A 12,882-nucleotide genomic window follows, 5' to 3' on the forward strand; every position below is an offset into this window, starting at 1 on the left:
CCGCTTTCCTGCGCCCCGCATCGCCGGCCAATCCCGCACAGCCCCGCCCCTCCGGCCGACCAATCGCAGCTAGTCGGCCCCGCCCCTGCGCCTCGCCGGCTGCGGGGCGGACGCCGAGACCCCGCAGCTCCCGCCCGAACACCCAACCCGCGGGGGGCGACTACCCCACCAAGCCAGGGGCGCAGAGCGCCGAGCAAAGTCAGCGGCGACCTAGCTGCTGCGGCTGGCAACCTGGGGTAGCTCCGGCTCCGGGCGTCTGGGGCGCCCTGGGTGCCCGGGAGGGAGTGGTGGCGTCCAGGATGTAGGAGCCAAAAGGGACCCCAAAGAACCCCCGATGGCCATGCGGGCCCAGGTGGCCCGTCCTGGCTCCCGGGGCGAGACACAGGGCCAGCTCCAAGAGCGGCCACACAGCGACTGCTGTCTCAAACTCGTGGAACCATTTTCCTAAGTCCAAAATTTCTGAACAAGAGGCCCCAAATTTCATCTGCACCAGCACCCCCCCGCCCAGCCTGAGAGTGAGCGAGCGCTGTGGGTGCACGTATACTAGCCCATCGCGCCTGCAAGCAGAGATGGGGACAGATGTCCCAGGCTGGGACTCGGCCCCCCCCCCGCCCGGCTCCCCGAAGGGTGCAGCCCGGACCCCCCCCACCCCGCCCCCGCCCTATGGCAGACTGTCAGCAAGGAGCCAGGACGCTGGGCTGACCCGCTGCCTGCGGGACTGGAATGGGAGCCGTGGGCCTGGGGCACAGGGAAACAGCTGCCAGGGACGCTCCCCGCTCTGTCCACCCATGGGCAGTCCTAGAAGCTGAAGTCCAGAGGGAAGGAGGTGTGGAGCTGAGAGTGCCATCGCCCGGCTGGCCAGCTCTAGGGCCTCGGGAAAGGTCCGGATGTGTGGTCAGAGTGCCTCGGAGGGGCTGCAGCGAAAACTAGAACTCTGGTGCCCAGCGCGGTTCCTCCACATCGGGTCCGGGCTCCTGACACCAGCTCTCTTCTGCCCCCTGGGGGGTTGATGGAGGACTGCAGCCCAGGCCCTAAGGCCGACTCCAGGGTCCCAATCCTGGGGGGCGCTGTGGGCTGGCAGAGGGGCTTCCCAAGGTCTCCCTGCCTGCTGGCCCCATGAGGGAACAGGGACAAGGAAGCGACAAAGGTCTGACAGTAGAAGCCCCGCAGGGTAGCAGACAGCCCAACCCACAGACCACCAGGAAGCAGGTGGCAGCAGATGAGCCCACCAGAACCTTGGGGGGCCCCAGCAGCCCCTGGCCCAACTCAGCTATCCAAGCAGAGGATGGACACAGGCCCAATCCAGGGCTGAGTACATAAGCCAGCCCAAGCACCCAGACACTACTACACCACCACACCACACACACTGACCCTGCTCCCGTGGGGAGCCACCAGCCACCCCAAGCTGGCTCTGCAGCCCAGAGCCACCATGGGACAGACGGACCCCAGGCTGCCCATCTGGCCCCTAAAAGGCCACCCTGGGTGTGGGGAGCAGGGGGCAGGGGCCACAGGGTGAGAGCGGTTCCTGCTACCAAGGCAGCAGCCTGAGCCCAACCTCTCTGCACCGGCATGGCCAGGCGAGAAGTCACAGTGGTGATGGAGAGCTCTGTCTCCCTGTCTCCCTCTAGCTGAGGACAGCTCCCCAAGAGGTCCCTGAGTGCCAAGGCCAAGGGCACGGAGACGGGAGCCTGCCTGGGTTCCAATCCTGAGTCCACAGCCCAGGGTGCCCACCCTGTGCCCCCTCCCTTGCATGCCACACCCATGGGCAGAGGGGGCCAATTTGGCATCAACAGGACCCAATGGCCAGGCAGCTGAGGACACCCAGGTTCACAGGGAGGCCAGGCCATAGGCTGGGCAAGGGTGTGGGGCCCTGGCATCCTACCCAAGAGGGCACTGCCAACCCCTGGGATTGTCCCTAAAGCCCAGCTCTCTCCCGCAGGGCCCCCCAAGAAGACAGGCTCAGAGATGGTATCGGTCCCTGCACCCAGGATGCAGCCATAGGCAAGCAGGGGCCAGGACAGGCCCCGCACTGCCGGTCACACTCTGCCCAGCCAGGCAGCAGACCATGCTGGGGTCCAGGCCAGCTCCTCAGGTGCAGCAGCGGGAGGTGGGGAGCCAGGGTGCAGGCGTCCTCGGGGTTGGTCTGCGCTGAGGGACGCTGGGGACGGTGGGCCCTCCTCCTCACCCAGAAGGAGGCATTCCGAGCCTCAGAGGCCGGCCTGAGGGAGCTGGAGCACGGTCAGCACAGCCAAGCCAGCTTGTGCCCTGCAGGAGACTGCAAAGTGCACGCCACACCACCCCAGGCCCCTGACTATGACGGAGAAGCTCCTAGGGACCAAGGGCCAGAGCCCAGAAGCCCTACTCCAGGGCTGGGCTGGGCTGGGGGCCACACATCAGGGTCAGACTTCCGGCCAGTGGTCCAGCTAGGCAAACTTCCAGACCCCAGGCAGATGCACACTCGTTGGACATGTGCTCACATGCAGACACGGGGACACAGGCCAGGACACCCAAGCTGCATGCCCAGGGGCCCAAGCTGGCACTGTCCCCTTCCTTCACAGCACCCCACACACCACCCTTCCCTGCTCGGAATAGATGGATACCCCTCCTCAGGGGCACTACCTGAGCCAGCCAACAGTGTCCCATGAGGCCCACTCATCTGCCAGTAAGGCCCCAACAAGGATCCTTTCTGCTGAGGGAGTGGGGGTGTGAGCAACAAGGGGACCCGGGCACCCTCCTGGCCAGACCTCAGTCCCACTCCAAGAGGGACCTCCCCAAACTCTGGAGCTCACCCTCTGCAGCCTGGGGTGGGCAATGCACCACAGGGCGGCCCCTGAGCCTCAGTAGGGTGGCACCACGGCCAGGCCAAGGGTCTCTAACCACTCAGGCAGCCCAGCATGCAGAGCGGAGTGGAGCCGCCTCCGAGGAGGCAGGGAGGGCCGAGCGGCTCCGACAGGCTGTAGCCCATTGTCCTGCTGCACGTCCTGCCCTGCTGGGCCCGGTGTCCACCCCAGCACCGCCCCCTGCCAGGGCACAGTGAACACTGGCCAGGCCAGTTGACAACCCACACAGAAGCGGGCTCACCCAGCCTGGGCAGGAGCCTCTGTCCACCTAACTCGGGGAGGAGAGGGAGGGGACAGCCCGCCCCCAGAGGCCACTAGAGGATCCTCAGCCCCGCTTCCTCCAGCACCTCCCCCCAACTTCCTCCAGCCACTTTGGGCTGGAGGTCACGTGCAGCTGGGAGAGCCACTGAGGATCCCAACGCCCCAGCCCAGGCCTGTCCATGGGTCAGCAGGGCAGGGCCCATCCGGCCCAGCCACATCTGCGCAGGCCCCGCTCCCAAAGCCTGTGTGCAACAATCGCTACGCGCGGCAGCTCGCAGACAGCAGTGGGCACTGGGGGCTGCAGCGTACCCTCTGGGTGAACATGCCCCTTCACTCACACAGCAGAGGGTGCAGATGCAGCGGTGGGGGACGGGACTGGAGAGTGACATTGCCCACCCCAGGTTGCACTGCCCACCCCAGGCACCCCCATGATGAAGGGAACTGGGCCCCTCCTGGTGGAAGGTGCTGGTCCCACCAGAGCACTGAGGCTGTGACCCAAAACCAGGGCGTGAGGTCCGCAGAACCTCAGCCCAGCGCCCTGCACTCCCTGTGGCTGCCTGTTTCCAGGGTGACACCTGGCAAGAGGGGCTGGGGCAGAACTTCAGTGGCACGTTTCCCCTGGTCCCTGGCAACTGGAGCAGGGGGGTGGCAAGCGCATGTGAGTGCGCAGCGCCCTCCTCATGCTCCAGCCCCGCTCCTGGGAGCAGTGCCCACCGTCCCCAGGGTCCCTCAGCGCCGGCCAACCCGAGGAAGCCTGCACTCTGGCTCTCCCACGCCCGCTGCCGCACCTGAGGAGCTGGCCCGGACCCTAGCCTGGTCTGCTACCAAACACCCACAGAGGCGGCTGCGCCAGCCAAGTTGGAGGCACCGGGAAGCCAGGACCCTCAGGTCCACCGCGGTCGTGGGTAAGGACGGCACTCCCACCGCTGACCAGGAGCGGCTCGCGCAGGGCTGGGCTGGGGATCCGGAGCTGGAGGGAGGAGCCGGGGGTCCTCCCCCTCGGCGCACACTCGGAATTCCAGGAATGTCCCTCGGCCTGGCCCTGCTTCCCCGCTCTCGCCTAGTAAACAACTCGTCCGGGCGGGAGCGGGGTGGGACAGCCGGGCCCCTCCCCCAGGTCCCCAGAGTTCCCACCCATCCTCAGCGTCCCCCAACTGACCCTGGGACCCCTCCTCACGCCCTCACCTCGTTGCGCAGCCGAGTCTGACCAGGGCCTCGCCACTCCGGGCCCGCCGCCCCGCCGCCCCGCCGCCCCGCCGCCCAGGCAGGATGTGAGTCCACCCGGCCTGGGGCGCGGAGAAGGGAAGTGGCCTCTGCGCGTGGCTCCGCACGTGGCCGGCCTTGGGGGACGGCGGAGCCGCGGGGGTGGGGTGCGAACACTTCATGCCCCCACCAAGGCCGAGTCCAGCGTCTCCCCGAGCGCGCCTCCTCTGCCCGGCTCCCGGCCCCCCCATCACCCCCATCAGCACCCTGTCCCCCAGGTCCTCGGCGGCCCGTCCCCTCGGGGACAGGCAGTCCTATCGCCCCCAGCGGTCTTGCAGGCACAGCCTCCGGGACGAAGCCAGGTTCGCTGCGGTTCCGCAAGGCCGCCTCCTCCGCGCTGCCCGCCCTGACCACCCACTGTGCCGAGGCGCGCGTGGGCGTCCTGCCCCCGGCTTCCCCTTCCCGCGCCCCTCCAGCTCCGTTCCCGAGAGGGTCGGGCAAAAAGCCGCCGTCGGGGGCCGGTCACTGCGGCGACGGCCAGCGGCGACCCAGAGGCGCCCGATATGCCGCAGCCGGTTCCCCGAAAGCCGCGGGCAGGGTTCGAGGCCGGGACCCCTGCCGGGACCCCTCTGCCGCGCGCCCCGGGCAGCCCCCCCACCCCGTCCACTTGTTGCCGCCATTCGGCTGTCGTCGCGCACTCGGACCTCGAACTGGTGCGTTCGACTCGCGCTCAGGTGGGTTCGGTCCGCTGGACCCCCACCCGCAGGCACCGTACCTGCGCGCGCAACCTCCTGCTGGGCCCCGCTCCCGCTGCTAAACTGTCAGTCAAGCGAGCACGAGAAACGCGAACCCGCACTGTAGCCTTTGCGCCACGCTCGGGCGCCGTAGTACTGGGACGTACCACCGTGACGGACGGGGGGGAGAATCCTTGTGTTCTGTGGATGGGTGGGCCCCGGGAACCGCTCGTGTGCCCAAGGTAGCCTCGTCGCGGCGGGGCCAGAAGGCAACGGGGGCAGGGCGGGCTGGGACCGGGGCCGGGGCGGCAGAGACCGGCCGGGTTGGGGTTGGGATGGATCCGACCCCCGCCAAGTGGGCGCGCCCGGAACAGGACCTTCGGCACCGCCTCGCGGGCCGGCAGTCGTCGCCATGATCATCCCTGTTCGCTGCTTTACCTGCGGAAAGATCGTCGGCAACAAGTGGGAGGCCTACTTGGGACTGCTGCAGGCCGAGTACACTGAGGGGTGAGAGCCGGGCTTGCCGGGCGGGTGGCGGCAGTACCAGGGTCGCGGGGCCGGGGTCCGGACGGCCGCGCCGGGAGAGTAGGTCCCGGGGGCGGGACGGGAATGGGAGCGGTGGTCCTGACGGTGGGGCCGGAAGCGTACCGGGACCGGCAAGGGTCGTGGGATGGGAGTCCGATGGCAGGGCCGGGTCGGGGGTGGGGTTTCGTGGCAGAGCTGGGGTGGTGGGGTGCGGGTCCCTTTGGGACTTGGGTCGTGGGCTGGGAGGCCTGCCCGCGGCGGAGCCAGTACAGCGAGAAGCAGCTGTCAGGGTTTTCAAGCCCTGCAGCTCCTCAAGCCCAGCTCTCCTCTCTCCTCTCAGGGTTGCCCTGTACGGTTTGGGGAGATGTGGGCATCAAGCTCCAGTGTCTTGGAGACTTCTCAGTACCCTTTGAGAGTCACACGCGCCTCCTCTCCAGCAAAGCGCGCAGCTTTCTCTGTCTTTCCGCTAACCTAAGCCTGCTGATATCCTTTAGCCTTGATCCTTTTAAGATGCGCGGGAGACTTTTTCCACTTGAGTGTTGTCATGTGACTTTTTAGTCACTACCATGCTTGTCCATCCCCTTTGGGGTCTGGGCCTTAGCCACCCTCTGGACAGCTGTGTGTCTTGGACACTTAGGAAGCCCTAGCTCCTATGTGCACCTATACAATGGGACATCCTGAGCTGAGCGGGTTTTTGTTTTTTTTTTTTGTCTTTTTGAGATAGGGTCTCGGTATGCAGTTCAGGCTGGCCTTGAGCTCACTCTGTAGCCCACGCTGGTCTCGAACTTGCAACAATCCTCCTGCCTCAGCCTCCCGAGTGCTGGGATTACAGGCGTGTGCTACCACGCCCGGCCTTGAGCGGGCTACTGAAATGATCAGCATGAGTGTGAGTGGCTGAAGCCTCCCAGGCCCCTCTCCTGAAGAGATAACCATGGTCAGAGCCCCCCGAGTCCAGCTTCCCCTTGCCCAAGCTGGCATCTCTGCACATTGGAGATAACAGCATGGGAATTTCCTGAAGGTGTCGGGGTGACTAGATTCCAGGAAGCTAAGGCTTCTGTTTTGGGACATGGTAGAGGCGGCTCGCTGGGAAGTGGCTTTTCTACCTGATTGGGGGAGCAGAGCTGGGTAAAGATCCCACAAGGAGTGAGTGGCTTTTCTGGCCAGAGTGAGGCCCTGTGCCTCCTGAGGGCTGCTGGAGCAGATAGAGCTCACTATGTGGGAGCCCTGAGCTAGGTGGGGAGGTCTGAGAAGTAGCAGTTTGGTGAGGGGCTAAATAACTTTGGAAATCCCAAGAAGAGCCCCAGCCCTAAGTATAGAACCAAAAACAAAGCTGGGTGTGGTGGCTCACGCCTGTAATCCCAGCACTCAAGTGGTTGAAGCAGAAGGATTACTGTGAGCTCAAGGCCAGCCTGGCCTACAAAGTGAGTTCAAGGCTGACCTGAAGTGCATAGTGAAACCCTGTCTCAAAAAGAAAAAAAAAAAAAAAAAAGAACCAAAAGCAGGGACAGAAGTTAGGTGAAGGGGCTGGGGATTTAGATCAGCGGCAAAAAGCGCCTGCCTGGCAAGCGCAAGGTCGTGAGTTCGGTTCGCAGTACCGGAGAAAAAAAACAAAAAAAAAAAATTAAAAAAGAAGTTAGGTGAGAGCATAGAGCACAAGACTGTAGATTGGAAGGGGGCTGCACACATGGGGTGTGTGAGACTCGGAGTTTAGAGAGTAGATGGGAGAGGATGCCTCCTGGGGTCAACCCTGATTCAGGAGAGATGGAGAGAGGAGAGGGGAAAGATGAGTAGGCAGCACTGTCCACCAGGGAGGTGGTACAGGGGCTTCAAGCCTGGGAGATGCAACCACAGTCAGCCTCACTGCCTCTCCCCTCAACTCAGGGATGCCCTGGATGCGCTGGGTCTGAAACGCTACTGCTGCCGCCGCATGCTGCTGGCTCATGTGGACCTGATAGAAAAGCTGCTCAACTATGCACCCCTGGAGAAGTGACCACTGGAGAAGATCCCTGTCTGCTGACCATGGTGGACACATGTCCTGCTGAGTTCAAGCTGAGGCACTGAGAAGGTGGAAGCAACACCAGGCCACATCCATGTGGGCATATAATGCCCATTCTACAACGAATCCAGTAAAGGTCTTTGGAGAACTACTAAGGGTCCTGCTGGTCAGCCTGGCTTTGTGAGACGCCCTGCGCCAGTGTTTCTGTGCCCTTTGTCCCACTTTTAGCTGCATGGCCCAGCTCCTCCACTTCCCCAGGCCTGGTTTTGTTTCTGTTTCCTGGTTCCATCCCTCTATTAGGAAGTTAGCGCTGAGGACTCAGCCCAAGCCTTTGTGCTGCAGCAGAACCTGCAGTAGCTAGAATCCTGCAGAAACTAGAATCCCTGGCTCTTTGGGTCCTGACCCTCCAAGGCCTGAGTCTGGGCCAACTGCATTGGCCTTTCTACCCAGGCCCTGCCCGTGACTCCTGCAGTCCACTGGGCCAGGTGAATGGAAGTGGATGCTGGGATACTGCCCAGTAGAACCACGGTCCATAGGGCAGCACCCCAAGGGGCAGTAGCACCCACATTTTGGCTTCCTAGCCCAGAGTGCCTGCAGAGGGAAAAGGGTAGTACCAGCTTCCACATCCAGGGACCTATGGCTGAAGCTTTGGAAGGTCAGAGCCCTCCCACCCTAGCAGGCCCCAGTGCCCTCCAGCTGACATGGGCTGGTGCCCTGACCTGGCCTCTATCTCCTGTGTCCCCAAAGATAGCCACAAGGATCACTGGTCTGTTGGCTCTGGAGGTCCTCCATTCCCTCCCCAGGGATGTCCACCTTTAAGGAGTGTGCTCTACTGCCTTCTACTTGGGCTTCCTGCCTGTGAGCCCTGTGAGCTCTCTGGACCCTGGGGACACTTAGCAGGAGTGTCTTTCCACCCCACTGTGAGGATGGACCCTCAGGACACCACCATCTATCCCTAAGGTAGCAGCTCAACCCAGCTCTTCTCTAACAAACGTTTATTCAGCACCTGTTACTAGACAGGAGCAACTGTGAGCATATGGGCAAAAGCAGAGGGCAAAATCAGATCCCCTGCCTCCACAGGGACACCAACGGGGAGAGTGCCATGACGTGTGTGAGTGCAGGTGACCTTAAAAGCTGTGGGAGCAAACGAAACCAAATAAAAAAAGGGGAACAAAGCCATTAGGGAGCTAAGCCTCACAGGGAGGCTAGAGGCTGTTCCCAGGTGAGGTGAGACTGTAGCTGAGAACTGGGTGGGCACAGAAGGTGGCCCCCTCCTGCCTCTGACTGCCATACAGGGTGTGTCCAGAGTCAGCCCTGACTAGACAGACATCAGGGAGCGACCACATCCGAGAAGTGCCTGTGGGAGGGGCACGTGATTGTCAGCACTCCGCCCCCACCCACTAGCCAGGCCTGGGCCCTAGGTCCCCCATGCACAGGCACTGGCCACCTGGTCCAGTGCTGGGGTGGGCATGGCCTCAGGACTTTGGTGTGCAGCGAAAGGCACTTGGAGCCACCTCCAGGGTCAGCGTGGGGCGCACAGGCGCTCGCCCTGGCCATCTGCAGTCTCAGTTCAGCAGTCAGACATGGTGGGAGGTGGGCCAGGCCCTGGGGTTCAGTAGTGCTCCAGCTTGAGATTCCGGTACAGACAGCAAGTGAAGATCATGCCAAAGACCTATGCACAACCAGGAAGGCGTGAGGAGGCACCTCAGGGCTGCCGGCCACCCCTCCCCCCACTCGCGTTGTCCACATGCCCACACCTGCACACAGGCAATGCCGATGCCCACAGCCCCGATAACCCTCAGGTGGTCCTGGATGAACGTTTCCAGCTTGGTGATGCAGCCGCCCTAGCAGGTGGGGTGAGATGGTGAAGGTGAGCACTGGCCTGCAGGTCTGGACTGCCCACCCCTCTAGGTGCCCACTTACCTCCACCTTGTAGATGTTGGAGGCGTGGTCCCGTCTCCCGCAGTCAGGCACCACAGTCTTACAGCAGCTGTCAGGGACCACGCGCTTGCCCGCCTGGCCAGAGCGGATCCATTCGCTCTCCCGCCAGTCCTGAGAGTTGTTGCTGCCACAGCAGTGAAACTACAAGCAACAGGGCTGAGCCTGGGCCTGGGCCTGTGACCTGCAGCCCACGCCGGGGACAGCCACAAGCGCTCTTTACAATGCCTACCTCCTGCTGTAGCTTGTCCACTGCGCTGGTCACACCCTCATGGCCTGGCTGGTGGTACCGCTTCGTCATGGTGTCCTTTAAGTTCTCTTTGAGCTCCGTGTTCAGCTGGTGGGGAGAGGATCAAAGTCTGAGACTTCAGGTGGGGCTGGAGAGGCTCTGGGAGGTCCAGAGCGAGAGGGACAGGCTGAGGTCAGACAGTGCCTCCATACCTTCCCACCCATGAGCCCCAAGGGTAGGCAGCTCAGACACTGCAAGCAGGTCACCCCCCATGATCCCCATGGCCTGAGACCCAAGCCCCACCCCCAGGACCTGACAGCACAGTGGTCAACTCTGGAGGGATGGGTGTGTCACAGCACATCTGTCCCTGTGTGCACACCCCTGGAGTGGTTGTCCCCTGTGGTCTGTGGAGTCCCTCACCTGCTGATAGTAGACATAGGCCAGGACGCCCGCAATGATCTCCAACAGGAAGATGATGAGGAGCAGGATGAAGTACTGGAGGGCAGGAACCCGGTGAGGGGGGCTCCCAGCAATGGACACTGGAGTGAAGCCCCACCCCAGGGGCTCCAGTGTGAGGGCTTCGAGCAACAGGTGGGAGCTCGGGGCGGCCCGGCTCCCAGTACTTCTCACAAAGCTGGTGCCTTACCTGAGGCCTGGGCAGGCAGGAGCACCATGCCACCACCCAAGCACAGCAAGACCAGCCTGCAGTGACACAGCCCTCGTCAGGGTCCCAGAGCCAGTCTCAGGTGGCCAGTGAGGCACCCCCACCCTGGGTCCCGTCCCTGCCACCCCCACCAGGGTGCCACCATGCCCTGCTGACCAAGCGCAGCAAGTTCCGCCGCTCCTTGAAGGTGGCACAGCAGCCCAGGACCCCAGTCACCATGACGACAACACCAGCCACCACCAGGATGTAGGCCGTGGCTAGGTAGGTGCTTGAGGCCAGCAAGCTGATGTAGTCACTCTTGAGGGCCAGCGTCCAGATGCCCACTGCCATGACAGCCAGGCCAGCCAGCTGTGGGCAGCACATACTGTCACCACCGCTGGCCCAGCTCCATGCCACGCCTAGGGTGGGGTGCAGGCCATACCCGTCCTCACCCAGAAACAGCAATTGAAGGTGAACAGCAGGTACTTGAGGCAGACGGTGCCGCATGTCGTCTTCTTCTCATTGAACTCGCCCATCCTGGTCTGGATGTGGGAAGAGGGTTGGACACCTGCAGCACCCGGCCCTGACTGTCGGGTGGCCAGATGCCAGAGACAGAAGGGGACACAGATGTACAGCCCTGCCTGCCCCAGGGAAGGCCTGGGAGGAGCATCCTGGGGAACTGAGTCACTTCCAGGCTGCAGCTCAGGAGCCCTGGTTCCAGCATCCAGGAAGGCAAATCACTGGTGGCCATGCGGGTGGGGGTAGGGGTCAGGGCAGATGCCTGGGATGAGCTCAGCAGACCCAGACCATCACCACAGCATTCCTGGGCCCCAGGCTGGCAGGAAGCTGCCACTCAGACATCCACAGAGGGGTAAAGGAGCAGGGAACTCTGTAGGCCCAGCTCAGCGCCCATATGGGCAGTGCAGGTGCCCACAGATAGAGCACACAGACCCAGTGTCCCCCTCCCCAAGTGGGGAAGCCGCTATGCCCATCCCAGAGCCTGTGGGTACCAGCGTCTGTGCTGACACAACTGGGTGCAGACAGCAGCTGGGCGCCCTGGGCCACATTTCCAGACTTTCACCTGCCTCGGCCCCGCCCCACTCAGCACTCACCAGGCGGCTGCGGAGGGCTCCTCAGTCAGGCAGGTGGGTAGGTGGAAGTTCCCCAGGATCCTGAGCTAGGGGAACCAGGACAGGTCACAGTTCACAGGCCTGGCCCTGACAGAGGCTGCCACCCCTCCTTGACTGGACCTTGCCTGTGGGCCAGAACTGCATCCAGAGCCACAGGGTCCACACAAGAGCCAGAGGCAGTGAGCACCAGCCAGACCGGGTATTTTGGTCTGGGCTAGGGTGGGGCAGGAGGAGGCAGTTCTGGACAGTCAGATCCTGGGAGGGAGCTCAGGCCTCCCCAGCGCCCCACCCTGAGCCTGAGCTCCAGCTCCCTGTCCCAGTCCCTCCCCAACCAAAGTACACAGCTGTAGCCCAGGGGGAGAAAGCAGTGACTTCCACCCCTGGATGGGGAATGGAAGAGGCCTTCTTCACCCCTGGACGGCTGAAAGCAGACTAAACCCACCCCCAGAGTTGAGGGTGGCCCAGACCTTCACCCCTGAGCTGGGAGGCAGGCAGGGAGACCTTCAACCCTGAGCTGGGGCCCAAATACAAGGTCCATTACTGGAGGAGGGGGGCACAAGCACACCCCTGCCACTGGGCATAGTGGCCCACACCTGTAATCCAGTACTTCGGAGACTAAGGCAAGAGGTTCATTGGCCAGCTCGAGGTCAGCATATACTACAAAGCAAAACCCTGTCTCAAAGAGCCAAACTTAAAGAGCTAACAGATCCCTGCTACTGTGGGTGTCCCCAGGCCAGGCTCCAATCCCAGGCCTACTGGGGTGGCTGGTTCCCAAACAAAGCCTGGACTCCGGAAAATCATCGAGAAGTCGCCCTTCTTCCCAGCGCTGCCTGGTGGACTTGAGTCCCCAGGGAAAGGACGGGCGTGGAAGATAGGCCCGGCCAGAAATAGCCCTGACCGCCTGGGCAGGGCTGCCCATCCCAGGCCCTGGACCTCCGCGGGAAGCTCCGCGTCACCACGATGAGGTCACCGCACCTCCGCCCCGCCAGGCGGGGTCACCGTCCCGCCCACTGGCACCCTGCGGTGGGCGGGCCGGGGGGGCGGGCATCGGCGCCTGCGGAAAATGCACGAACCGGGTCCCCGCACGGAGGGCGCCGCCAGCCCGTCCAAGGCCCGGGAGCCTCCCCGCCCCCGCAAGCCCTACCCGCCCCGCCGCCCAACCCATGCCCTCCGGAAGGGCCTGCGAGCGCTGTGCGGACCGGTCCGCCAGACACGACCCCCCATCGGTTCCCCAAGTGCCCGCGGCCGGCCTCGGACCAGGGCGCGCAAAGCCTCAGGGGCACCGGGACCCACCCGCGGCGCACTTACCGACCACGCGGCAGAGTCCCGGCCGGCGCTGCGCTGCGGAGGCGGCGGCTCTGAACGCCGGGAATGCGCGGCCCG

The 12,882-nt window shown here is 63.6% G+C and overlaps 3 protein-coding genes across 5 annotated transcripts in view; 1 reads left to right on the forward strand and 2 right to left on the reverse strand.

The window, feature by feature from the left end:
- The window catches only part of Tspan4 (tetraspanin 4), a 13,128-nt gene extending 7,941 nt beyond the window's left edge, over window positions 1-5,187 (reverse strand). The window contains exon 1 of one of the 3 annotated variants that reach the window (XM_013502958.1): window positions 5,080-5,187. The gene's annotated coding sequence lies outside the window, so the exon portion shown is untranslated. Of the gene's footprint in view, window positions 1-3,889; window positions 4,076-4,286; window positions 4,402-5,079 lie in introns of those variants that run through there. The other 2 variants (XM_005401804.2, XM_005401805.2) reach the window with 2 other exon arrangements.
- A 206-nt stretch (window positions 5,188-5,393) lies between these two features.
- Polr2l (polymerase (RNA) II (DNA directed) polypeptide L, 7.6kDa) lies at window positions 5,394-7,715 on the forward strand. Its single transcript, XM_013502959.1, has 2 exons — window positions 5,394-5,545; window positions 7,445-7,715. Exons 1-2 carry the CDS (start codon window positions 5,451-5,453, stop codon window positions 7,551-7,553), a joined length of 204 nt encoding a protein of 67 aa, XP_013358413.1. The 5' UTR covers window positions 5,394-5,450; the 3' UTR covers window positions 7,554-7,715.
- Window positions 7,716-8,537: 822 nt separating this feature from the next.
- The window catches only part of Cd151 (CD151 molecule (Raph blood group)), a gene marked incomplete in the record, with an annotated part of 4,632 nt that continues 287 nt past the window's right edge, over window positions 8,538-12,882 (reverse strand). Inside the window, 9 exon segments of the mRNA XM_005401807.2 lie at window positions 8,538-9,231; window positions 9,317-9,403; window positions 9,483-9,641; window positions 9,730-9,834; window positions 10,147-10,221; window positions 10,547-10,738; window positions 10,822-10,911; window positions 11,482-11,546; window positions 12,808-12,882. Coding sequence (XP_005401864.1) covers window positions 9,172-9,231; window positions 9,317-9,403; window positions 9,483-9,641; window positions 9,730-9,834; window positions 10,147-10,221; window positions 10,547-10,738; window positions 10,822-10,905 — 762 coding nt within the window.

The sequence above is a fragment of the Chinchilla lanigera genome, unplaced genomic scaffold (genome assembly GCF_000276665.1).
Source record: "Chinchilla lanigera isolate Chin_1 unplaced genomic scaffold, ChiLan1.0 scaffold00075, whole genome shotgun sequence".
In the NCBI taxonomy this organism is placed as follows: Eukaryota; Metazoa; Chordata; class Mammalia; order Rodentia; family Chinchillidae; genus Chinchilla; species Chinchilla lanigera.

Coding starts and splice junctions, on each gene's coding strand:
- Polr2l (XM_013502959.1), top strand. CDS start 5,451: ATGATCATCCCTGTTCGCTGCTTTACCTGCGGAAAGATCGTCGGCAAC. Junction 5,546..7,444: donor CAGGCCGAGTACACTGAGGG/GTGAGAGCCGGG, acceptor CCCTCAACTCAG/GGATGCCCTGGATGCGCTGG.